At 30.7% G+C, this 27,931-nt stretch overlaps 1 protein-coding gene across 7 annotated transcripts in view; it reads right to left on the bottom strand.

The window, feature by feature from the left end:
- Positions 1–20,222: 20,222 nt before the first annotated feature.
- Positions 20,223–27,931, bottom strand: part of Mad (Mothers against dpp) — a 48,306-nt gene continuing 40,597 nt past the window's right edge. For all 7 annotated transcript variants that reach the window (XM_067280062.1, XM_067280060.1, XM_067280063.1 and 4 more), the window contains 2 exons: positions 26,282–26,442; positions 20,223–22,864 (listed from right to left, as the gene is read on the bottom strand). In XM_067280062.1, coding sequence (XP_067136163.1) covers positions 22,625–22,864; positions 26,282–26,442 — 401 coding nt within the window. In that variant the 3' untranslated portion in view covers positions 20,223–22,624. The remainder of the gene's footprint in view (positions 22,865–26,281; positions 26,443–27,931) is intronic.

Genomic DNA, 27,931 nt, shown 5'->3' with positions numbered 1-27,931 from the left:
TATATATCAAATTTACTTATTAAATTTTATAAAATAGAATTTAGCTTTTAAATTCTGTAAAGATGTAGACAAACAAACAGCGAGTAAACATAATTATGGTAAGTTTGACTTTTCTGAATTTCAGTCATTTCACATTAACAAAATAAAATTTATATTAGAATTATATTAGAAAAACTTTATCAAAATCTATACAGAATCCAATTCTTGTTCTTTCAGTCTTGCTGACGGACTGACGCCACTAAGTGCTTTCAGTACTGATATTGGAACGTACTTAATTAAAAATACTCTACGTCTGGTAATAAATTATCTCGGAAACATCAATTCTTGTTCATAACAGACGACACAAACTATAAATTCAAATACATCAATGATATACATCAACCGTAACTGCAATTTTTTTACATAATTTCTGAATGTGTAAATGAATAAATTAATGAATAATAAATAAAGTAAAAATTGTATAAAATCGAAGCCAAAAAGGAACTATCATCTTCCTTCAAATCGACTATATTATTTTAACTCTAGATACATATTTTTCAGACTACATGATTCTATTTTTGGTAAATGGAAAACAATACAGTAAATGAATTCTAGAAATATGAATTAATACATCTTTTAGATTTTGTTTTGCTTGATACATTTTACTGACAATGATTTCCAGTAATGCATAACTAAAATTAGTTTAATTAATATAAAACTTTGGACTAGCAAGATCAAACAAGAAAAATAAGCTCTTTCCAAAAGAAACCAGAAACTAGTTGTTCAACTTTCCCGGCAACATTTAGAATTTTGGTGCGCCATCTGTTATCATAATTTATTAAAAATCCTATATTTTTAATTATTATAAAATGGCAAAAAGCTTAATTTTGAGGGTAGGAATGCGTTTTATAAAAAATTGTAAATTCTAACAAGTAAAATCGTCATTAAGTCCGAACCTACTGGAGATTCACGCGACTCCCCATTACCTCCCAACCCCCAAAATTTAATAGCACCAATCCCCTAACAAACAAACCTCCCTGCAAAATTTCAGAAATTTTCGACAAAAAGCTCAGGAGTTAAGCTTCAAAGAGATGAAAAAAATCGGCCACACTAACATCCATACATAGGGCCTACAGAAATCACCTCCGAATTTCTTTGCATTTCTAGGCGTTTCAAGGTTCCCTAAATCCAAAAATGTAAAACTCCTGGGGGTCACTTATTGGCCGATTACCATACTTTCCATAACAGCCAGGAAAGTAAAAATGATTCCAAAAGATACCATTTTTTATGAATTAAATAACAAATTTTGAAATTTTGAGGATTTCTTTAAAAAACGATGCTTTGTTTACAAAATATTGGGTTATATGGTTTGCGGACATTCCATAACTGCTTGAAGTAGATGGTCATGCTTTGCAATTTTAAAATTAGGTCTTCATCCACTAAATTCAGATATGGTAGTTGCATGCTAAAAGTTCCCTAAAATTATAGCTGAAAAATCTAAACCAGATTTTTCAGGCTCTAATTTGTCTAAACTTTATCTTAGTTCTAATCTTTTTCTGTAAAGAAGTCCAAAAACTTGGGTTACTTTATCCAGAGACAAGCCTATATGAAATTGAATGACTTCTTTACATCAATAACTCATAAGTCAGCTATATATAGATCTATACTTTTAAATTACAGTATAGCATCGATTATCCGACTCAATTGGAGACTGGGGTTGGTCGGATAACTGAAAATTCGGAAAACCGAAAAGTATAAAAAAATACATTATTAGTATAGTGTATTAGGCCTGGTTTAAATACTAGCCTCCCTTTCACGGTCGAGCCAGTGCTGCCAGCTAAAACATGCGAAAATTTAACAAAAATAATATTAAAGTAGCCAAGACATAACCAATATTGTAGCGCCACATCACTAGCGGACATTTGAATTTGCCGACTAGAACGCGGTCGGTTAACCGATAAGTCGGATAATCGATGCTCTACTGTATTAGAATACTTTCAATTTATAGTTTGTTCATACAGTAGATATAAAAATAGAAAGACACAGTATAATATAGACATTATGAATATTGTTTTCTTTATTGTTCTTTACTTTTATTTCAAACCCATATTTTACTTGATGCTGTCTGCAGACCTTGTTACATTTTGAACATTTTTAAGTAGCATTTTTGCAATTTCCATTATTTAATCTTTCCCAAAAGAATATTAAGATAACAATAAACAAAATACAATACATAAAATATCATAAATCATCTCTTACTTTTTGCAATACATTCTATCAATACATTTTGAAAAAGAGAATAATCAAATGCATATTTATCATCTTTTAGTGGATTATCAGTTTCTAAAATACAGAGACCAGTATTTGTTTTTTTATGAAGAGAAACTATTTTTTATATCTAAATCATCCTAATTTGCTTATTTTTCAAAATAAATATTTTTAATATAAATTATAATAAAAGTTATAAATAAGTAAAAATTAAAAGAAATATCTTTAGAACAATGTATAAAATTTTAAAGAAACATGCATTTCTATAGTAACCAATTCAAAAAAAATCCACAATTAGTTGCATAACTTTCCTGGCAAAAAAATTTTAATTGTGGTGGCACTATCTGATATTTAAAAACTTTTATTATTATTAATCATTATAAAACAACAAAAAATAAATTTTGAGGGTAGATATAAATTTTATAAAAAGTTATAAATGCTAATAATGAGAAAAACATAAGTCAAACCCCATCAGGATGTAACATATGATCCCCCTCAATCTTTAACCACCAAAATTTATCATCATCAATCCTCCTCACACACACCTCCCTGCAAAATTTCAGAAATTTTTGACAAAAGACAAGTTATTAAGCTTTAAAGTGGATGAAGAAAATTGTGCTCCACATATACAAACATCCATACATACAGAAAAAAAAAATCTTCAAATTTTTTGCATTTGTTGACATTTCAAGGTCCTGAGTCCAGAAATATAAAAATCTCAGCAGGGGGTATTTTTGACCAATTGTCACACTTTCCCTGTTATATATATTAGCTGGGAAAGTAATAAACTACAATTTTTACATACTGTATATAAATTGATATTAATTTGCTTAACTAAACAAAAAACTTAACAATGAATCATTTGCATAGAGAATGCATCTTTGATTATGTGGTTAATAAAAAATTGGTATATTAATAAGGTTTTTTCTCCAGAATAATGAAAGTTATTCCACAGAATATACTTTTAAGCCATTCCAAGAATGGCTGAATAGACAAGATGTTACCAGTAAGACAATTAACATTTTTTTTTTTTTTTTTTTTAAACTCTTTCCACCCTGTGGGCACTAAGAGGGCCTCTTTTAGTAGGCCCATTATGGGTTCAGCCAAACCCACAATGGGGCGACCGGGTGGTGAGGGACGGGCCCAACATATCCGAACGGACCACCCCCGAAAAATTCCTGGAAATTATTCGACCCGTTCGGACTCGATCCCGGGTCCCCCAGAGCGGTAGGCTGCCACCTTTACTGCTCGGCCATCCTGCCACCAATTAACAATATTAGTAGCATTTATTAATTTATACAGAACTGTAAAATTTCATCCTTATCAAAAAAAATTAGGAATCTATATTACACTAGATTAGCAAACTTGTTCAAATTTTGTAAACAGAAAACTTTAGAAGAGTTCATTGATGCAAAGGATTGAAAAAATTTTATCTCAAAGTTTATATTAAAGAATAAACTTTTATATTTGATTATATTTTATGACATTTTAAAACTTAAAAATATTAATGTATTATCTTTTTTATTTATTCTTCTTTAATTTAAATTCAAATATTTTGAATTATATATTCCATATTTTAAAAAAATATAAACCTAAGGATAGCTTATTAAATAAACAAAAATATCTGTTGCTTAAGCAAATACTTTCTGGAATTAAAAATATCCAATTTGAATTACAATAACCCATATCTTTAAATTACATTCAGATAAATTCAAATATTCATTCAAATATATCATTCTATTTTCTGTCTTCCAAATATATTGTAAAAGCACTTTCGCTAATAGTTTTTTCTTTTTTTTTAAATCAGTTGCTATTGAATTTCTACTGGCAAAGAAATGCTACCTTATTCCAATTAATGACAAACTACTATTGTATGAAATACAACCCACAAAAAAGCAAGTCTGCATGGAGATTGAAAATAGACAAAACATTTGAACAGATGCATTGGTTCTATCACACCATCTGATATATCGCTCATTTAGTTTGTTTCCTCTCATGCAATTTAACCAGGAGCTACTATATTTTAAAGTCAAATATAACACTGACCAAGATAGCTAATACAGATAACCCTCATGCAGCACAGTACTTACTTCTACATGGTTTCATTCTAACACAGAATCACAGCAAACCTCAAACAATACAATATTTTTTTTAGCTTTTCTGTGGACAAGACCTTGCTATTATGTTAGATGTAATTTTTCAACTTTTCCCTTTCTTTATAAATTCCCATTGCTGACTCACTAGTCATTATGGAAAAAATACAAGGTATTTCTACAACCTCCACAGTTTTAAATCATTCTGCAAAATCCACTTGTGTAAGTAGATGAATGAAATTTGTTAGAAAGTATTAGTCACTACTTCGAGTTTCATGTTCAAATGTTTAAAAGGGTCACACCACTGCTACACAGTGGCATCGTGCACTTTATGATGCACATGAGAAGCAAAATTAATTAAGACAGCATCAAATGTCTATGACAGGTTCAACCAATCACCCATTTTTATTGTCAAGATCAAGAGTGTCAACTGGTGGCAGCAGTTAAAATTCAGAATGTAGTATTTACCTTGAAGGTTCAAATCAGTTATGCTAGTAGTGAAAGTTCTGCCATGCATACAAAAAGCCATTTTCTGATCTCCTAAAGTGATACATGAGTGGCACAGGAACTATTAACCTATACATTTGGTGTGGATCAATGAAGAAACACATGTATCCATTAACAGTGAAAAATGGTCCTAACTACCAGGATATGTTAGAGATATTTGTATTCTCACAAATTAAACACATGCAACCTAATATCTTCCAGCAAGATGGAGCTCCCATACACTGAAGTTCAGACATACAAGTGGTCTTGAATCAAACTTTCTCAGATCACTGGATTGGTCAAAGTAGTTCCGTTCCTCAACCCACTGAATCACCTGGTCTACCCCCTTTAGTCTTTTTTAAAGAGTATATTAAGGATAAGACCATATTTATGGATGGAAGTCCTGGGTACAAGCCACAGCCTCCACCAAAACATCATAAAAAAAATATACAGAATGATTCAGAAAACAAAATACAGCAGGCTATATTTATAAATACCTTATAAATTTAAAATAGATAATGTTATAATAAAATTTTCACAGGCATTAGTTGCTACAGGGTACTCTACAACTCCAATAACCACTTGAAAAAATCCTCTTAAGAAAATAAAAATTTTAAAGAAGTAATTTTAATTCACATAAATACACTAAAAGACAAAATATAATTTTTTCAGCTTTCACAGTATTCTTGATGTTATATGACCAAAAATAAAAGCATGGGTGCTCATGTTTAGAAATATTCTTAGTTACACTTTCTATCAATTTTTATGAGCTTCCCATGAGCACCCCACACTTATTTTTGGTTGCATAATACTAGTTTTATCAGTTATGCACTTTTCTAAGATAACTGTGAAAGTTGAAAAAAATACTTTTTACCTTTTAGTGCATTTAAATGAATAAAAAGCATTTCTTTAAAATTTTTTAAATATTTTTTATTTTATACTTTTTAGTTATTTTCCCACTTTTTCCTGTATGTATGGATGTTTGTACATGTGGAGCACAATTTTCTTCATCCACTTTAAAGCTTAATAACTCTTGTGTCTTTTATCAAAAATTTCTGAAATTTTGCAGGGAGGTGTGTGTGAGGAGGATTGATGATGATAAATTTTGGTGGTTAAAGATTGAGGGGGATCATATGTTACATCCTGATGGGGTTTGACTTATGTTTTTCTCATTATTAGCATTTATAACTTTTTATAAAATTTATATCTACCCTCAAAATTTATTTTTTGTTGTTTTATAATGATTAATAATAATAAAAGTTTTTAAATATCAGATAGTGCCACCACAATTAAAATTTTTTTGCCAGGAAAGTTATGCAACTAATTGTGGATTTTTTTTGAATTGGTTACTATAGAAATGCATGTTTCTTTAAAATTTTATACATTGTTCTAAAGATATTTCTTTTAATTTTTACTTATTTATAACTTTTATTATAATTTATATTAAAAATATTTATTTTGAAAAATAAGCAAATTAGAATGATTTAGATAAAAAAATAGTTTCTCTTCGTAAAAAAACATGGTCTCTGTATTTTAGAAACTGATAATCCACTAAATGATGATAAATATGCATTTGATTATTCTCTTTTTCAAAATATATTGATAGAATGTATTGTAAAAAGTAAGAGATGATTTATGATATGGAACACTCAATTATTGAAATTCTCCCTGGAAACATTTAATTGGAAAGTGGATAAAAAACTGAATTACAAGATTTTACATAAATTGTATTACTGAACAGTGCATTGGCCCTATGTGTAACACCATCTGTTATCAGATTTTTACAAACTTTAAATTTTTCACTAAAAATGTTTGCTAATTTCTACAATTGTTTGCAACTATAAAAAATGTTTTGTCATTGAAAATCATACATATGCAAGGTTTCAACTAGATTGGAAATTGGGTGAAATTGAGTTACAAGATTCTGGGCAAACAGACAAACAAAGTTAATAAAAAGTGTATAAAAATGCTTGCAGTCTATTGAAAGCCTAAATTTTACTTGTAGCCTGCATCCAGAAAAGGTTTCTCATTGCTGCCGTAGAGGCATGCACTGTTCTAAGTGCAATCGTGACATAGGTCAAGTTGTTGATGTGGTAACAATGGAGTTTACAATTGTAAAGTTATAAAAGTGATAAAATAAAATATAAAAACAAACGTTAAGACAGGTTGAAGACAAGTCAAAGTTTATTTATGAGAAAAGTCAGTAAATAAATCACAAACTAATATGTAAGAATAGCATTTTTAGCTATTACATATCAGTTTGTGATTTATTTACAGTAATATTTATTAATGGTCATTAGTAATTTCTGAAGGTATCATTAGGTGGCAGCACAATCCACCTTAATTGTAGTAGAAGACTTGGTGTTGTGTGCACATGTCCAACTCAGTTTCAAAATAGAAACCATGTTTGTGGAATGTACAGTTGAAAAACAGCATATCGTTGCATGTTTTTTGTAAACAAAAAAACTTCCTGCAAAGGAATTCATAAGAAAATGTTTCCTATTTACAAAGAGAAATGTTTATAACAAAGCAGTATACAATTGGGTCAATTTTCTCAAAGATACCCTAAAAGTGGTGAGACCAACCTGGTTACCCCGAAAAAACTGCAACAAAAGCTACTGTGAAGCAGGTAGATTATTATAAAGATGAGTAACTGTAGGCAGTGTTGTAACTGCACTAGGTTGTATACATAGTGGGTACTCCAGAGAAGTTATGGAAGAACAAAATGAATCAAACAGATCTATGCAACATCTCATTCAGTACAAATATGAAGGAAAAGATATGCTTAACAGGATTCTTACTGGCAGTGAAACATTGATGCATCACTAACAACCTGAATCAAAACATGCTTCAATGTAATGGAAGCATCCTTCTTCACCTTCAAACAAGAAATTTAAGACAATGCTACCAGGAAAGAAGGTTATGCTTATAGTTTTTTGGGATTTTAAAGAAGTATTATCAACCTATTTACAGAAGAAATCTTATAAAGTGAATAACAGAATTTGATAGTAAAAATTTAGCAAAGCTTTCACATGGCAATTCAAAAAAAATAACAACCAGTTCTACTGACTAAGAAAGTACTGTTTCATCATAATTTCTATCTTCATTTGACTCAATTAACCAAGAGAAGAAATGGATAACAAGGATAAAACTTCTTGAACAAATGCCTTAACTTAGCCCCAATTAGCCCAGACTTTAGCAATTTCCACTTCTTTGGCTGCTAAAATATCACCTTGGTGACAAGCATTTCACAAATAACAAAGAGGTTAAGGACAGATGCTATTTTTAACAATTACGGTTAGAAATTGAACTGCAGCAGCCTGTTGAAATATGCTTGAAATTGTGATGTACTCTGTTATGTAAAACTTATGCAAATGTTTGAGTTCTGCACGTGATGACGACGTGACAGCACAGGTAAGAGATTTCAGGCAATCTGCACATACAGTACATTTTCATTGGATGTGAAATTTGAACAGGAAGGAGTGAAGCCACAATAATGAAATTTTGGACATGTCTTCCAGGCATCATTTAGATCAGTGTTTCTCAAACTTTTTGGACCGCAACCCCCCTTCTGCACTTAAAAATTTCAATGGACCCCGAAGAATAAGTGTGTGTCAAAAAACATCCCGGAGGAAGGGGGTTAGGCTCGTATTTAAATATTTATATTATTTTTATTATTTATATCTGCAATTTATTTAAGAAAAAATTATTTTATATATTTTTTATTTCTATTATTTCTAAACATGAATCCATAGTAAATTTATAAAATATTTGAAAAAATTGATCTAGCATCAATTTTTCAGCAACCCCCCAAATATTTTTCACGACCCCCACTTTGAGAATCACTGATTTAGATGATTTTACTCGTGGAAAAATAATTGAAAGCTAGAAGAAGGGCAGCAAATAACAGATGTTGCCTGTGAATTTATCCACACACAGTATCATTTCTAGGCTACGGGCAGCATTTCAAACTAGTGGAATGTGCAGCAGGCACAAGAGCAGCACAGCTAGTGAACTGACAAGTCATTTACAGGCAGCCACAGGAACTAAGATATCTCATAAAACTGTCGCAAGACATTTGCAAAAGAAAGGACTATATGCCCAAAGATCTGTTGAGTGTGTCCCACTCTCAAGAGTTCACTGAAGCACCCATTTGCAATGGTGCTGTCTGCATCACAATTGGACAAATGACAACTGGGCTATCATGCTCTTCTCAGATGAGAGTAGATTCAGTCTATCATCAAATTCTAGACAGCAACTGATATGGCACAAGGTTAGCAGTGTTTATCGTCCCGAAAATATTCAGGAAAAGGACTGACATCGACTAGCAGTATCATGGTGTAGGCAGGCATCGTGGTCAATGGCCATATGGACCTGTACATGCTTGATCGAGGAACCATGACCGGCCAACGGTACATTGATGAAGTTCTGCTCCCACATGTTCAATTTTTCTGAGGTGCTATCGGTGAAGTTTCATTTTATAGATGATAATGCCCCTTGTCATCGCACACAGGCTGTAGAGGAGTGTCTTGACAGTGAGGATATTCATCACATAGTCTGGCCAGCCCATTCTCCTGACCTGAATCTGATTAAAAATGTATGGAATGCCTTGGGGAGACATATTGCTGGTCGACAATATCCACTGACAGACAAGGAGACCGTCATCCATGCAGTGAAAGAGGAGTGGTACCACTTGCCTCAATAGCTCCTGGATCAAGTTCTGAGTATGGCATGTCATGTACAAAGTTGCATCACACTTCACAGTGGCCATATCCCTTACTGACACGATGCTCAGGATTGTTTGTAGTAAGTGTTGTGCATTTTTTGTATGACCATGTCTTCAGACAATATGCACCTTTTACAAAAACACCCTCTTTTGGTATCCTGTGTACTTCCTTTGAACATAATTATTATATTAAAATCATGTTGAATATGCTGTCAATACAATTGTTTTCTTCTTGGTGTACAACCACACACAGTTTTTCATATACATGCCCATTTCTTCTTCGTCCTTAAGTTTTGGCCACCAGTGTATGTATGTATGTATGTGCAAGCAGTAGCCAGAATTTTCACAAAATTCAACATGAATCTACTATGTAAGATTGGCTCTGAACATCTTTGTAAATATTTGATGAGAGATAATCAAATTCTTCCAAAAATAAAGAAGGAAATCCCTAGAATTTTATTCTCTAAATTAAACATTCTATATAGAGATAAAACAGGTAATACTATCTCAGACCAAACTGTAAGAAATGATTCTGGAGGTAATGGTTTTAGGTCAAGATATCCTACAAAATAACTGCCCTTGACATCCAACCATACAAGAAACAAATTTGAAATCTGTAAAAGTTAGTCATTTATAACATAGTTAACAAGGGATGACATTATAAACTCCACTTTTCCATCACTACTATAAAGTGAAACAAACATTTTTTCTTTTATGACAGTAAATGATATGGATGTTAAGTGAGACAATCAATACCCTATCTCAAGGATGGGCATCATTTTTCTATGTGAGGGCCACATTTCAAAATTTTTGAACTAATGCGGGCCACATACAAGAAAAAAAAGAGAGGAAAAAAGTCAGTAAATCACAATTATTTATTCATATATAATTATAAACTAGCATAGGTATACTTAATTTAGCTTCCGGAACTGATGTAAACATAATATATCAGAAATATTTGATTAAATATTAGTCACTACTAATTTTAAATTAGTTTCGACGTGTCTGTTAGCTGGCTACTTGTTTTAATTTTTACAAAATTCATTGTAGGAAAAACTGTTTACATATATAAGTTCTAGAAAATAACATTTGAATTTTTGCTGCATACTCCCTTAAGCTGGGAAATTGATATATTTATTCATATTTTATGCAACACGGGCTGCAAAAAATATTACTGTGAGCCACATGCAGTCCAAGGGCTGCAGGTTGCCCATCTGTCCTATCTGACAAGAGATTTGAAGGAACTTTTATATATATATTGATGTGTAAGCATTGTCTTCCATTTTAAAAACTTTGAAATAGTCAACCTAGCACAATTACATAAGGATAACTTTCTCTCACCTACACCCACAACAGCTAGATGTGCAAAATTCAAATCACTGGTTTAATCTCATGGAGTTTATTAGTGTGTGATCAACATCTCTATGTTATAGAAATATTTATGTTAGATAAATTAACATACTGGAGTTAAAGATCATGAAATAATAACAATATTTTTTGTTCATGGCACTTTCACAATTTTAAAATAGATATTATTATATTTTTAAAACTTATCTTAAAACTTAAATTATTTTTAATAATAAAATATCCAATATCCATACGTTATTAATTGGATGCAAAACATTTTTCTTTGGACTTATCCGAATGGTCTTATTCATGATTAAAATAATGGTAACGTTCGGCTGTTATTCACCTGTAAATAAACTTTTTATATTAATTTATTCTATTTTCTAATCAGTTAACTCGCGTTAATTATAATTTGCTTATACGTTAAACTTTAATTTGAAATATTTTCGAATATATTTCAAATCCTACCTGCTACCTACCAACCAACCTTCCCTAACATTTAAATTCAAACCAGTGCGCGATTTTATTTTTATTAATACAACTAGCGACATCTACTCGAATATTGAAGTATTTCCATAATTTTTTTAATTGTTAGAAATTTGATTAAATTTAACATAAAAATTATTTAAAATTTTAATGAATAATTTTATCTCAAGGCAAACATAAAAAACAAATTAAGGGGTTAATGTTACCTATGGTTCCAAAATGGCGGCTCGTCTCTGATTCCAGCAAATAGAAGAAAGGAAACAGTGGGGATGCACGTTCTAACCTAACCTATTCTAATAATTTTGTTGATAATAATTATGATAATTTATTAGAATAGGTTGGGTTAGGTTAGGTTAGAACGTGCATCCCCACTGTTTCCTTTCTTCTATTTGCTGGAATCAGAGACGAGCCGCCATTTTGGAACCATAGGTAACATTAACCAATTAGGGTAAGGAAACATACAAATGGATTTTGCAGAGCTGACGAATGGCAGGTGCAACTATCGAAGTAACATCTTTCGAGATATCTCCTTTGAGATTTGCAATGGCATTAGGGGGGCAAATTCTAAATTTTTAAAAAGACATTGCTACGTATCAATCGGATATATACATATATATATATATCTAGTGGCGGCCTTAGGGGGTGGCGAGCAGGGTCTCGCTCTTGCAGGGGCCTCGCGCAATAACTGAAGTAGAAAAAAGTTGATATTTAAAACTTTTTATTTTATCCTTAGCTATTAGTTATAAGCCGCAAACATCATTTTTAAATCCCTGCGCAAATCTTTTAAGGCATTTATGTACTGTACGTGTACCTTAGTTTATCATCATTACTAATTTGTCGTCTTTATGACTGTTAACTTTTATAAATCTTCTAATATAATATTTTAACACTCTAAATTTATTTATTTATAACTTTTGCATTTCTCGTCAATCATCAGAAATATCTATTTTCAATTCACATACTTTGCACAAAAGACAAGGGCCTCGCAAAGATCTGCTGCCCGGAGCCTCGCAATCATTAAGGCCGCCGCTGTATATAATATATATACGGATTAATTTTTGATAATGTTGGAATTTAGTAGATTTCTTTTTAACTCTCTCCACTCTATGAGGGAGAAAGGAAGCCCTAAGTATCCGGGCGGACCACTTCCAAAAAGTTCCGGTGTTTTTCGATCCGTGTCACTTAGAGCAATAGATTGCCACCTTTACCAATCGCCATCCTGCCGTCGGAATTTAGTGGCTGTATATGGCTTAATTTTTCCAGAGAGATGGCAAGAATCTGCTAATTATGACATCAAATATTATTACCTATTTTTATGTTCAGTAGACTTATTGGCCTATTATGATATTATTATGTTTTTGTTCGAGTATTCAATATTTCAAGTTCCACGTACATTAATCTTAAACTGGATTATTGTAATGTACACAAAGAATTAGCCTATTCCAACAACTATTTTTATTTAATCTAACTTTTTTGGCCATCTATGTAGCCATTACCATATAGATGTTAACTTTTCCACTCTCCTCTGCATCGAATTGAAATTTTTTGTATTTAGGCGTGAATTGAACCGCACCAAGGCAAAAGACTCTGTCTCCAAAAAATTCAAAATCAAGTTGCTTACTTAGCATCATACCTAATTATTGTATTCTGTAATTATTACAGAACGTTTTTTTACGCTAGATATTGGGCATATTGATATTTAGCGCCACACTCGATTTACTGCCAATTTCAGAGGCAAGCAAATGGAGAGGCTGAATCGCAGTTTGACAATAGTTAATGCAAATTATCTAGTAAAATTGGCTGTAATTAATTTGGATCGCATGTATCTATTCATTAATTTGCCATAAAGTATACGAAATTCAAACATAATAAACGGAAATTTTTAATACTGTAATAAAAAGTATTATAAAAAGTTTATTCTGTGTATACATTATATACAGAAATTTTACAGTTAATTGTGAAACAAGCGATTTTTAAAATTTGAACACAATAAATTAACATGAAGAGATTTGGTCTATCTAGTGACACACCAGCGGAGGCTTTTATTTATTTATTTAACTAACTCTTTTTGCCCTGTGAGCACTAAGAGGGGCTCTTTTTAGCAGGCGCACTATGGGTTCGGCCAGGCCCACAATGAAACGACCGGGTGGCGCGGGACAGAGCCCGACATATCCGAACGAATCACCTCCCCCCCCCGAAAAATTTTTGGGAATTTTTTGACCAATCCAGAACGAACCCGGTCTGCCAGAGCGATAGGCTGCACCTTAACCGCTCGGCCATCCGCCGTTTGCAAGATGGGGCTAAGGAGACTTGGCATCCTCCGAAAAAAGGGGTACATTAGAAAACATTTCCAGAAATATTTTAATTGAAATTCATTTTTTTATTTATATTGTGTTTTGTCTTTATTTTTATACTAATTTATGAATAAGCAGTCATATAAGGTATGAATTTTATTCGCATTACAAAATCTTTTATCCATTCAATAGGATCCCCAAGATTAACTCTTGAGTATGCCACTGTGTATATCCATTTATTTGATTGCTGTTAAATGATACTTTTATATCGGAATGTGAAAATTCATAAACGAAATTGTTCAAAACTGCATATTCCATAATGATTCTTACTAATTTCGTTCGAGATATGTTTAAATTTAGATTAAAAATTACACAGAACGCATGAATGAGCACAAACAAGGGGGTGGGAAAGCGTTGTAGTCCTAGATTCTAAAATTTTCCTGTTTAAAATAATTTTTTACCAATATCATTTTGCAAGAGTATTTAATCAATGATCATACAGAAAGTTCTTGTTTATTTAAATACTTGTATTTTAGTAAAAGCACTGTTCTAAATATACTTCGGAAGTCGTGGATTCCTTAAATTTATTAAAATCTAAGAAATCCGTGGGGATTTTATAACAGAAAAAATTGATATAAAAATCTCAGCATCAATTTCTACGAAAAGATATCATATTTAATTTTTCAAATTATAAATCAACTGAAAACCGACGTGTATACGATTTTTACTTCCCGGCTGTTATATATGTTATGGACACAGTGATTAATACGGGCATTTTGAATAATGACCAACAAAATCGGGCATTGTAATAAATTTCAATAATTTATCAAATTGACCGGTCATTATGAATACTGCTATCACCTAGTCGGGCAAGGTGATAATAAGTTGCGGAGTGATCATACAACATACGCTAGCCAATTGGCACTCAGTTACGCGTGCGTATTGCGTTTAGTACCGAATTTGGCGGCATTCGCGACTGTGCTCTCGACAGATTCCTCCTGGAGGGGAGCCGCCGATTGTTTAACGTTAGTAGATATTGATACATACTAGTTATTGATACGTGTGTTCAAGAACTACCGGGAATAAGTAACTAGTGACGTTAAACAATCGGCGGCCTGCCGGCGGCTCCCCTCCGGGAGAAATCCGTCGAGAGCACAAATAATCGCGACCACCGCCAAGATGGTGCACATAGGTAAAATTTTGCCATTTAATTAATATAGTTAATAGTACATAGTTTTAAAAGATTACATGTTCTTTTTAAAATACCTTGAAATAATTCACAAAAAATAAATATTTCTAAATGAAATAAGTGGAGGTTTTTTAATCAAATTTTAAATTCGGTACTAAACACGATACGCACACGCAACTGAGTGCCGATTGCCTAGCGTATGTCGGATGATCATTCCTTAACTTATTATTATCACTTTTCCCGACTAGGTGATAGCAGTATTTATAATGACCCGTCAATTTGATAAATTAATCAATATTTATCACACTGCCCGCCCTTTTTGGTCATTATTCATAATGGCCGGGCATTACAAATAATGCCCAATTAATCACTTTGTCCAGCGGCCGGATAGCCGAGCGGTCGAGGTTAGCAGCTGCCGCACTGGGGAATCCGGGATCGAATCCGGACGGAGTCGAAAAATCCCCAGGAATTTTTCGGGGGGTGGTCCGTCCGGATATGTCGGTCCCCGTCTCTCACCACCCGGCCGCCCCATTGTGGGCCTGGCCGAACTCGATAATGGGCTTGCTATAAGAAGGCCCTCTTAGTGCTCACAGGGCAGAAAGAGTTACAAAAAAAAAATCACTTTGTCCGTAACATATATAATAGAGGGAAAGTATGGCGATCGGTCAAAAAATGACCTCCCAATATTTTTACTTTTGGACTTAGGGAACCTAGAAACATCGAGAAATGCAAAAAATTTCGGAAGTGATTTCTGTATGTATGGATGTTAATGTGGCACGATTTTATTCACCTCTTTGAAGCTTAACTCCTGAGCTTCTTGTCGAAAATCTCTGAAATTTTGCAGAGAGGTTTATTATACCCTATTCATACGGTACATTTTAAGCCAGCTTAAGGTATGAAATATGAACGGAACTGACTTAACGTTAAACCGGTTTAACTACCAACAACCGGCACAGCTTAAATCGCTTTCTCAAAGGTTAAGTCACTTCAAGCTTTCCACGAGGTCCGCCACAAGTTCAAAAATAATGGCGGAAGCAGGTGTACTGTACAGTACAGGTACAGTACAAATGTTCGAACAAACGATACTCTTCTCTGTTAGCATGTATATGCTGCTTTGGTACAAGAAGTTTAAATGATAATATAAATTTCTTGTTTACGAAAAAAAAAAAATATATATATATAAATTTCTGTCAAAAATCCATTCTTATCACTGTTCTATCGCTAAAGTGACATAAACATTGAGAGAATCGTACTGCCAACGACGACGACATCACTTTTTTTTTTTAACTCTTTCTGCCCTGTGGGCACTAAGAGGGCCTTTTTTAGAAGGCCCATTATCGGTTCGGCCAGGCCCACAATGGGGCGACCGGGTGGTGAGGGACGGGGCCCGACATATCCGAACGGACCACCCCCCGAAAAATTCCTGGGGATTTTCGACCCGTTCGGATTCGATCCCGGGTCACCCAGAGCGGTAGGCTGACACCTTTACCGCTCGGCCATCCGGCCGTCGACGACGACATCACTGATAAATAAATGTTAATAATTCCTAACTAACGTCTTATGCTCTTTAAATAAGTTATTTAAAATTTAAATTACTAAATATAAATTAATTTATGATGATTTACAAAAAATAAGCAAAAGTTTGATTTTATTTAAAATGTAATATTGAGTACACCCACTTGAGGGCTAAGCGAATAATTCGCTTTTAATTATCTAGGGTGCATATACTTTTGGAATCAAACTGATCCAAGATCACTTCGATCGTTCAAATCGTGTATACAAAGGAACTACTGCGATCCGATCAATCTCTGTTTGCGTATACAAACGCCATCCAGGATCAACTGGATCGCGATCAAACTAATCCGAGCGGAGAGTAGGATCGTTTGGATCGGATAAAAGAGATTAAAGATGGCGGTTTCCATTGCTAAAGTTAAGCGTACAGTAAATAACGAAGAAACACGTTTAATTGTTGACAAGGGAACTTATTTAAAACTTATAAATGACAAGTAAAAACATCATTATTAAAATATCCGATAAACTGAGATGAAAAAATAAGTATTTAGAGACAATTTGCGATTGTACAGCAAGAATGTATGGCGTGCACTTTCATCTTTTCTGCAAGTTTTATTTTTTAATTTTGTGAAATTTTTATTTAAATTTTATTTTGTGGAAAACAATTTTATTCACAGAGTAATACGATTTAAAAATTCGTATGAATGAGCACAAACAATTTTGTCAAATAAACGATAATTCATAACAGCGTATGTCGTTTAGTACTAACTACGGTTTTAATATCGAGGGATAAAATGGATTATTTTAATTCAATTAATTGATCCTTGTTAGTTAACATATGCAGAATTTCAAAGATATTATATGTATATTTTTAAAATTCAGTATACGTTAACTAACAAGCAGAGACTATTATTAACTAACCAATATTTGCCGCCATCTTCGATCCTACTTGTATACTTTCTGCCATGACAGAAGCTATCTGTATCACGTGACAAGGACTGATCCGATTTTACAGATCGATCCATACAAAACGAAAAGTATATGCACCCCTAGTGTGAACGAGTAGTTAATCTTGTTTTCGACAATGCGACTTAACTTAATTCTGCTTAAATCTTAATCCCGCTTAAAATGTACAGTGTGAATAGGGTATTAGGGGGATTGGTGCTATTAATATTAAATTTTGGTGGTTAAAGGTAGAGGGGTGAGGGAGATAAAAAAAAAGTCGTCTGTCATATATCGAATAGGGTCAGACTTAATGACGATTTTACTCGTTATTAGCATTTACAATTTTGTATAAAACCCATCTCCACCATCAAAATTAAGCTCTTTGCCATTTTATAATAATTAAAAATATAAAAAGTTTTTAAAATAAAAACTTTTTATAAAATAAAATATCATAACAGATGGCGACACCAAATCTTGCCGGGAAAGTAAAGAAATTCGTTGTTTGACTTTTTATCTATAAATAAACTACTACTAACCAGGCAAGATTTGGAATCGCCATCATTTTGGACTTTTTATCAAAATGTTTGCATCTCCATATAATTTTAACTACTAAAATCTAGAACTATATCCAAAACAATTTAATATATTAAAACATCAACATTTAGAACTAACTCTAAATGTTTACTTCAGTACTTTGGGGCATGAAATGCACGGTGAATTCATACAAATTAGAGCAACAGCAAAAATCTATTATTCCGAGCGGCAGGACATCTGAAATAGATCTCGCTTTCGAAGAAAATTCACACAATTCGTCTATTATGATACTAAAAACTAGGATATCGCGCACTTAGTCGTATCGCGATAGAATTGAAGCGGAGCCGGAAGGAAAGAAGTTATCCCTGCACCTGTTAGGCACAGAACAGGCGACCCTTGTACCTGACTGACGCAGACAGGTGAACTTTGCACTGGCCAGGTACGGAGAGACGATCGTTCGTTCTTCGCGCCTATTTTTCGTTTAGGCGCACGTAATACTGGTTTTATTTTTGACTCCTAGACCTAAATTCCGTTAGGTGCGCTCGTCGCATCAGAGAGCAAGGACATTGTCACGGTAAACCTTTGTATATAGAAAACCAGGTCATGGACTCCTATTTTTACTTTTCTGCCTCTATTATGGATAACAGAGGGAAAGTATGAGGATGGTCAAAAATGACCCCCTCTCCACGATTTTTACATTTTTGGACTTAAGGGGATCTTGAAACGTCGATAAATGCAAAAACATTCAGTTTTTTTCTCTATGTATAATGTTAATGTGTGTGTGTTTGTATGGGGCACGATTTTGTTTACCCTCTTTGAATCTTAATAACTCATGTGCTTTCGAAAATTTATGAAATTTTGTAGGAAAGTTTGTTTATTAGGGGATTGATGTTATTAAATTTTGCTGGTTTAAGGTCGACGGGGTGGGGAAGTAAAGGGTGGTCGTGTGTCATATCTCGAGTAGGGTCGGACTTAATGACGATTTTACTCGTTATTAGCATATACAATTTTTTTTATAAAACCACTCTACCTAAAATTAAGCTTTTTGCCATTTTATAATAATTAAAAATGTAAGTAGTTTTTTTAAATGGAATATCATAACAGATAGCGCCACCAGAATTTTAAATGTTGCCGCGAATTCGTTGTTGAATTTTTACATTTGAATAGACCCACATTAAATTTCTGGATTCCTCATCTCAATTTATGACAAATAGCAAAATTTCATCAAAATCGATCCATTTAAATTTTGAGAACAAATTCGATTCTATAAGCCGTAAAAGACCGTGAAACATCGTGCGATATCGCTTTGTCGCGCGCGCTCGCGAAACGACTTCATACCTCAAAAACGAAGTCATGGACCCCCATTTTTTATTGCAGTTTTGGATTCCGCGTCGCAATTAATGGAAAATGGCAAAGTTTAATCAAAATCTATCGAACGGATTTTGAGAACGAACACAATTCTATAAGCCTCATAGAAGCTTCGCTAACCCTCCGCTTCTATTAAAAACGAAATCGAAAAATTAGAACGTGTCGAAATCTATGGTTTAACGCGACTTGAAAAATCTATTATGATCAATCGTGAATCAAAATAAACAAACTTTGTTGCTTCTTAACCATCAAGAAACCTGTAGAACTTTGGCGTCTAGACAGAAGTCTACATGACCCAATTCTTTTAGTGCAAATAAATATTTTTATTTACAATTCTTCTTGGCAATCTTTCAAATACGCGCAACACTTAGAATAATATAATTATTGATTTTTAAAAAATAAAATACTATTGTAAGTAAAAAAAAACCTAGATTCCTGAAATATATCAACAGCAGCAAACAATATACTACCTATCTAACTTGACTTTAATGTATCTTTTATGTAGTATATTTTTAATTGTTTTTAGTTTACTATATCTGTATATGTTTTAGACATCTGTAAACTAGGGTATGTTAGTTTTAAAATTACCATAATTTGGCAAGCTCCAAAATAATTTTGTCGTTACTGAAGTCAGTTAATAAAATTCATTTGTGCCTTAATAAACCAAGTTCATAACAGATATGAATATTCCTGGAATAAACTATAGTAGTTAGAAAATCAACAAAATAAAAAGTAATTTTTTAGTATTCTGTGGTAGTAACATAATAATAAATTGCTTAAAATAGCATTTGCTCATAATTATTCTTTAAACAAGTGAAATAACAGACCAAGACTGATGAGAACCAATTTTGGACTACATCATGAATGTCATATAAAAATAAAAAATAAAAATGAATAAATTAGTAAACTATGGTTAACTTGTAATCATCAAAATTTCTGAAATTAAAAATAAAAAATGAAGACAATTGTTGAGAAAATAAAACTGGACAATCCCATTACAATTATACACTGAAAATTTTACATTTATTGTTCTGTACTGGATTCAGGTGGGCATAGCACAAACAGTACAATACTTATACAACAGTGTCAAATGTCAACAGAATTTTAATTTGTCAGATTGTCAGTATGTATATATTATATATACCAATCAACCCATATACTAGAATATTAGATACAGCTAAAATTATTAACTATTTATTATATTTTTTTTTCTTTTATCTATTAGAAGAATATAAAGCCAATTTAACGAGTCATTTGCAAATAAGGCCACCAGTATACAAAAATATATATTTACTGTTTTAATCCACAACCACTGAAAGACAGTCTGAACATAGTGGCAGAAATCACATTACCAGTATGAAATCTTTTCTGTTTTTTTATAAAATATTTCATAAAAAGTCTGACTAAATTTGAGATCTTAATTAAAAATGATTCTGGAACATTTATACATAAGATTTAAAAAATACTTTTTTATTTATATTATATTATATATATAATAGTAATACATTATATATATAATATAAAATTTGAAAAGAAATTCATTCATATAAATGAAAAAATCAAAATTTTAATATTTTCATGGAGAAAAAGTTTGCATTATGCAGAAATTTAGGCAAACTGATTAAACATTGTTCTTTAATTTTTGATGCAAATAAAGTGAGATTCAGACAAGTAAGGCAATGTTCAATATATTTTAAAATTAAAACTCATAAGAATAAAGCATCTTTTTCCATTGTTAACTTTTGTCTTCACTTTTCCATTTTACAACTTTTTGTTTATATTTCACATTTAATATATTGTATAGTGCAAATCTACATGATGATTCATCATTGTAATTAATGATAAAATGTAGACACTGATGATATTTATTTACATTAAATGTTCTGCATATATCTATTACATTTTCACCCCAGTTTTATGATTAAAAAAATATAAAACATAATCCCTTTTTTTGTACATGAGCAAAGTATCAGAAAAAGAAACAAATTCTGTTTTTTTTTTGTCCAGGTGAATATAAATTTTACATAATTATTGTAATCTTCACAATTCATCAATTTAAGAAACTTTAGAATCAAAATAATACAATGCACATCTAAAAGTTGAATATTTTTTCTTATATAGTAGTATAATTATTTACCAAGTTTCATTCTGTTAAAGGAATTTTTAAATACTGTACATTAAAACCGTATTCCATAAATATCTTATAAAGCTAGCAATACACTGTACTGAAATTTTATCATTTATGCAATAAAGCAATTATATAAAATAAAATTTCTTCACACCAAATTATATATATATATTTAAAAAGATATTCAATTATTTTATTTTCTGCTAGAAAAATTTTAAAATATATGTATATATACTGATTTTGATTTTAAATGGATGGATACAGTACATCTATGTGTCATAATAAACTATCTGAAAAACAAAACTAAATTATTACTATTCTGAATATTATCCCATTCAGTAAAGTTTATAACATAATATATTTATATTAGCACTTCTGATGTAAAAGAATTAAACTATGATTGTTACTGTATAAAGTGACAGTATTCTATAAATCACAGAGAGCGCAATTAAACTCAATACATAATCATACATTGCGAATAATACAATTCATAGAACATTATATATTTACAACAATGAGAACAAACCTTTAAACTAGATTTAAATATTTCATATGTCTAAATGTAATACCAATACTGAAATTAATATTTGAAGTAACCTAACTTACATCAGATCTACTTTACACTTATTCAATCTATTTTAAGCAGTTTGATAATGCAATCCTTCCTCTGTTATTTTCTACAGACAAGTGTGAACATCCTAGAACAACACAATGAAATGAGCATGATTTGGTATTCTTTACAATTATATGTGTAACTGTACAATAGTGGAAAAAAGTATTTTTAATGACAGATATCATAAGAAAAAGCAACTGTCATTAGAAAAAATTCAGTTGATCAAACTAAAGTTTCAAACATAATCAGAGATAATAAAAAGTAAAAATGCAAATATTGTAATAGTTTCAAATCATCCCCAAGTAAATGCTTAAACATCTGAAATATTTTAAAACAGCTGCTGTACAAGTTATATTTATGTGTATTTTCATGTTTATATATATATTTAACAAGGAACACATTTCCACGTCTAAAATAGGATACAAAGATAGAACTGCAACTAAAGAATTGTATCAAACGCGATGTTCTTGTGACCATTCATGTACAAATGTAACCTTTGAGAGAAAAAATTAGAATGAGATTATATATCTTTGTCTGATCTCAGTAAAAAAATGTAACTTCTTTATGATTAAATTTTTACATTCACTTTTATGAATATCTTCCTGAGCACAGACAGACATTAAAATATCAATGATTGTACAACACAACAGTTTTTGTCACGATACAGATGAGATAGGATTATGTGGTGAACCCATTTGCGTGAGTACTTTATCCAACCACTGTAATGGACCGTGCAGATGAATTTCAATCCAGCATGGAGTGGAAGTGACATCTTGGCGATGGTATTCAGCTCCCCATCCTTTGACAAAACTCATCCGAATGGTACACATTTTGGTTAATTCATATACTGCTTCAAATCCATGGTTTACTGCTTGACTCAACAACTGAGCAAATTCCTGTAGAAAATTATTATTAGAATATAAATTTCATTTAATCAAAATTATGCTAAATATAAAATAGCTGTCTTTTTTTAACATATACAGTTAATTCAAAAATCAATTAACATTTGAAAAAATTGATATTTCAGTGAATTTTTTATGTAGTAACATGATTAGTATGGAAATGCATAGGATAATAGAGGTTTTTTCCCAGAAGTGTCAAAATTAGTTCCAATTAGGTCTACCAGCTGGCAATTTCATCCATAACTTCAGGTAGCACCATAAAAAGTCACAGGTCATCAGATATAGAGACATTGGTGGCCATTCATTCTGAAAGAAATGGCTTATCACTCTAGTCTCTCCAAACAATGACACTAACAGTTAGTTCACAGGAAAAGCAACATGGAATGGTACTTCATCCTGTATGAATGTCACAACATTCAATGCTTTCCTTTCTTCCAGGTTAACCTAATAATGATCTATGATAGTGACAATTTCAAAAGCTATGTGACGTCATTCATAGTAAGGCACCACCAGATAGACATAACTGGAACTAATTTTGACACTTTCCTGGAAAAATCCCATTGTTATTCTATGCATTTCCATGCTAATCTACCATGTGTCAAATTTTTAGTTTTTCTAAAATATCAATTTTTTAAATGTTTGCTGACTTTTCGATCCCTGTATATATAAGCAATTGAATACCCCAATAATTGAAACTAGTAGATTATTAAAAATAAAAATAAAATAATATATAAATCTCATATCACAAATGATTAATGATATCCATTTGAAGTGTCAGAAAATTTTATGCAAATTATAAACTAATCGATTCTTTATGAATTTATTTTAACCCTTTGTGTATCAGTGGACAATACTAGTTTGTTTTACATTATTATGTATATCGTGTTTTTCTGTAGAATACATTCAATAACATTTCAAAATGAATAACTGTTAACAAAGAGAAATAGATATTTGTTAAAAATAATTTTGTTTTAACATGTTACTGAATGAAATCAATGCTAACAACATTTAGTGAGACAATGTTTTGTATTTGTACATCATTTTCTGTTTTACACATCATAATGTGTAACTGATAGATCTCTCTTTTTCTCGTATGTATGTATGTATGCACACATGAAAGGAATATTAATATAGAAAAATTATCTAGCAATACAGGATGTTATTAGAAGTATTTAAATTATCAATGCTTATAGTATTGTTATAGAAAAATATATATTACCTTAACATAATAGTAACTAATAGGAAATGATCTTTCATATGAATTTATTTTTAAATTTAGCCATAACTGTTTTAAAAAAATTCCTTGATATTTTAATAATACTTTAAAGTTTATTTACAGTATACTCTCAATTATCTGTGTGCAGATTATCCATGCATGCATACATCTCAATAAAAATTTATGTCAGGAATACAAATATTACCATTAAAATTTTTTAAAATCTGCATTGTTAACTCTTGCTATTTAAAATGGTATATATTGAGTGTCAGAACTACTACCAGAACACGAAGGCATAAATTAAATTCTATTAATTAATTTATTTATTAAATTAATATAATGTCATTAATATTAAATATATGGCTTTACTCATGTGTACACAGTATTTTTTTCATTAAATAAGCTGTAAAATTGTTTGAAGAAAATATTTTGAATTATTTCCTTATTAATAAATCATTAATATCACAGAATTAATGACATTTTATGATGATATGTAACTGACATCCTGTCATTCTCGGTTAATAACACAATACAACAAATTAATTGTAAACTGTGGAGCACTAGTTTAATATTAAATTCAGAAAAATTTATTGATTTATTATTGTTCTCAAAATGTATTTTACTCATAATATATAAACTATTACGTTATATTTAATATGAAATTAAAAACTAAGTAAAAGAAAAATCAATTAGCTTTCATTAAAAAACTTGCAGATTATCTGTTTCCACATTATCTGTGCTTCCACTACTAGTGATTAGTTAGAATAATTGGGAGTACACTGTAAGCTGAAATTTTCATAAAAACATCTAATAATGCTACCTAACTTCTTTGCTTCAAGACTAAATATCAAAAAATGAAAAAACAAAAAGAGAAAAAATACAATTCAAAACAAACTTCAATAAAACCATCTTTTGCATATCACACATGTGATACCAAAAGAAAAACTTGGTCATTTCATAAAACAAACTGTTTTACTTTTTAAGATTCAGACTTTTTTGGAAATACCCTTAATGTTTCCTTTTGATCGCATCATTTTATTTTTTCCTAAAAAGTTGCTTCCACTCAAACATTTCATATTATACAGTGAGACTAGTACAGATTTATATATACACATGCATACATAAATACTTAAGTGTGTACACACACACACACCAGTTAGAGGATAATGCATTACAAATAGAAATTTACAGGCTAAATCCAGAAACTTTAGACTTAAGTAATATCACACACTAAACAATTGATTATCATTGTAGAAAGTGTAGTAAATATGCAAATTTGTATTTATGATTTGTTTTACATGAGTAATTGTAAAAGGTAGGAACTGCTTTTAAGTCCAGCTCTCAGCAGTTTATCAGTATTGCATTACAGAAAACACTTTTTCAGGTATATTTAACCATGTCTCATCAGCAAGATTTATCATATTCTGTAGTTTATTGGTCAATAAGATTGGAAGGTGGTCAAATTAAACATGCCATTGCAGATGCTGCTGTAGTGTTATAAAATATCATTAGCAGATTGTGGAATAGATTCCTAAATAAAGGAACAGTACACAAGACTAGAACAAGGTTGTACATAAACTATTATCCCAAGGGTGAGTTTGTTATTTGTCACAAACCACTTATTGGAATCATCAACAGAATGTCACAGACTTTCAACAAGAACAGGAGGCTAGTGTTGACACAAGCCATTCATCTTCATCAAGCATAGCTTTACATGAAGAGGCCAGTGATGTGTCCAATGTTAACAAGTAATAAAACACATTTTGTATATTTATGTAAATTAGTCTGGTTTCACTTTTTTTATGCCACTTATTTAGGGATTTTAATTAATTCTTTTATCAAAATATAATTTAAATCAAATTTATTGACAATAAAGTTAATAAAAAAATTATAATATATAAACAAATAAATTTAATTTATTAATTAAAACATGATTTTATTTGATATTTTAATAATTTATTTTTTTAAGTAGTAAAAGTAACCATATCTATTTTTTGTCATTGCACAAATTGTTATTCACTATTTTATCGTTAATGTGTAAATTGAGTTAGGTTCCTATTTCTAGCTAATAACCATTTAATCTCTAAAGAATTTACCTTATAATAACTATTACTGTTCTTTTTCAACATTTGATTAGAAATTTATTTTAACTTAATTTTAAGAAATTAAATTTTAGATTAAAAATTCTAATTTACCTGATTGTTAAAAATTTTTAAACTACAACCAGGAGGAATCTTGCACACAGTTGTGGGATGAAATCCATGTGAATGATTGCAATTACGACTTTGGACAAAAATGGCACTATCACTAAGACACTCTGCATACACTTCACCTCCAACATAATACAGATGAACACCTATAAATATGAAGTATATAACACAATTTGTTTTAAATTTGCTATTGAAAATAAGAAATTTTAAATTAAAAATAAGTAACATATTCAGTTTAAGCTGATTATCTCAATGTATATAATTAATTCTTCCAAAATTAATAGTAAAATACAATAGTTTTTCTTTTATTTTGTACATTGTTTCTTGTGCATGACATGATGTTAATTTAGATGTCAGTGAACTATTTTTATATCATAAAGCTAATGTTTATTATTACTCCACACCATATATTTTTTATTAAGTAATACAGGATTTATTTTCAATTAATGTATTCTTATTGAAATATAAGTAGCAAAACATTAAGTGACTTAGTGAAAGAAAAAATTTTTAACATTGCAATTTTATAATATAAAAATGAAATAAATTTTATACTGCAGTTTAAATTAGTTTCAGAAAGATAAGTGAGAAAAAATTTCTTATGAAAATTTTATCATTAAGAACCTAAACATTTTTCCAGGTTTTAGTTTTTCAGCCTTTCTCTAATAATTTAAAACTTTCTTCTGCAATCAGAACATATCTTTCTTTCTCATTTTCTGGAATTATCTGTACTGCCAACTGGAATATATAAACTAATATGTAATAGTTGTTGAATATATAAAACTAATATATAATCTAATTCTTTTCTATATTGGCATTATAGTAACTATTTTAAATTTTATTTCTAATAGTGCATTTTTTAATTATTCTTAAAAAAGTTTTAAGGTTGCATTTCCATTTGAAGTTGTTATTGGTTTTACCAATAATAGTACCATCTATGGAGAAACCAATAGCACCAACTTTTGGCTCTCTTGATATAGTACAAACTTTGTCTGGAATATTTTTTCATTGGATGCAAATTTCTCAAGATATTCACATGTATTGATGAAAATGAGACAACCTGTATATCCTAAAGCAAAAAGTTATTAGTTTTTTTTTCAAATACTATAATAGAATTTACAGAGTTAGCTCATAGTAACTAGCAACTTGAATGTAATGCTATCATATTGGTGACTAAAAAAAATAAATTCATTTATTATACAATATTTATAAAAATGGAAAGAAATGAAATACCAGTACATTCATAAAAATGTTTTATAAATATAAAGTAAATAACTGTCAATCAAAATTGAAAAAATAATGATCCAACTTTGGTTTCATCATCACAAACCTCTTCTGATTAAGTACAGGGAAACTGGTTTTCACCTGTGAGATAATGGTGTCAAATCACCTCTTGGTAGAAAGAGACGACAAATGTGTGTTAACGACAAAGAAAAGGCAAAGTTTTTAAATGTGGTTTTTTGCTTATTATCCTAGTGTAAATAATGTAAACACATTGGAAAGCTATTACATATATTTTTTGAGTAAACTCTAAACTTGAGTAACAAATAAACTCTAAAAAATGTATAAATATTTAGAAAAAACAATTTATTGTTAATATATAGTTTTCAAATGATTCTTTCATAAATAAAATTATTT

Source organism: Centruroides vittatus, unplaced genomic scaffold, assembly GCF_030686945.1.
Source record: "Centruroides vittatus isolate TY-2023 unplaced genomic scaffold, ASM3068694v2 contig_880, whole genome shotgun sequence".
Classification (NCBI taxonomy): domain Eukaryota; kingdom Metazoa; phylum Arthropoda; class Arachnida; order Scorpiones; family Buthidae; genus Centruroides; species Centruroides vittatus.
The sequence above is the reverse complement of the archived record's forward strand: the minus strand, read 5'-3'. Positions and strand labels throughout refer to the sequence as shown.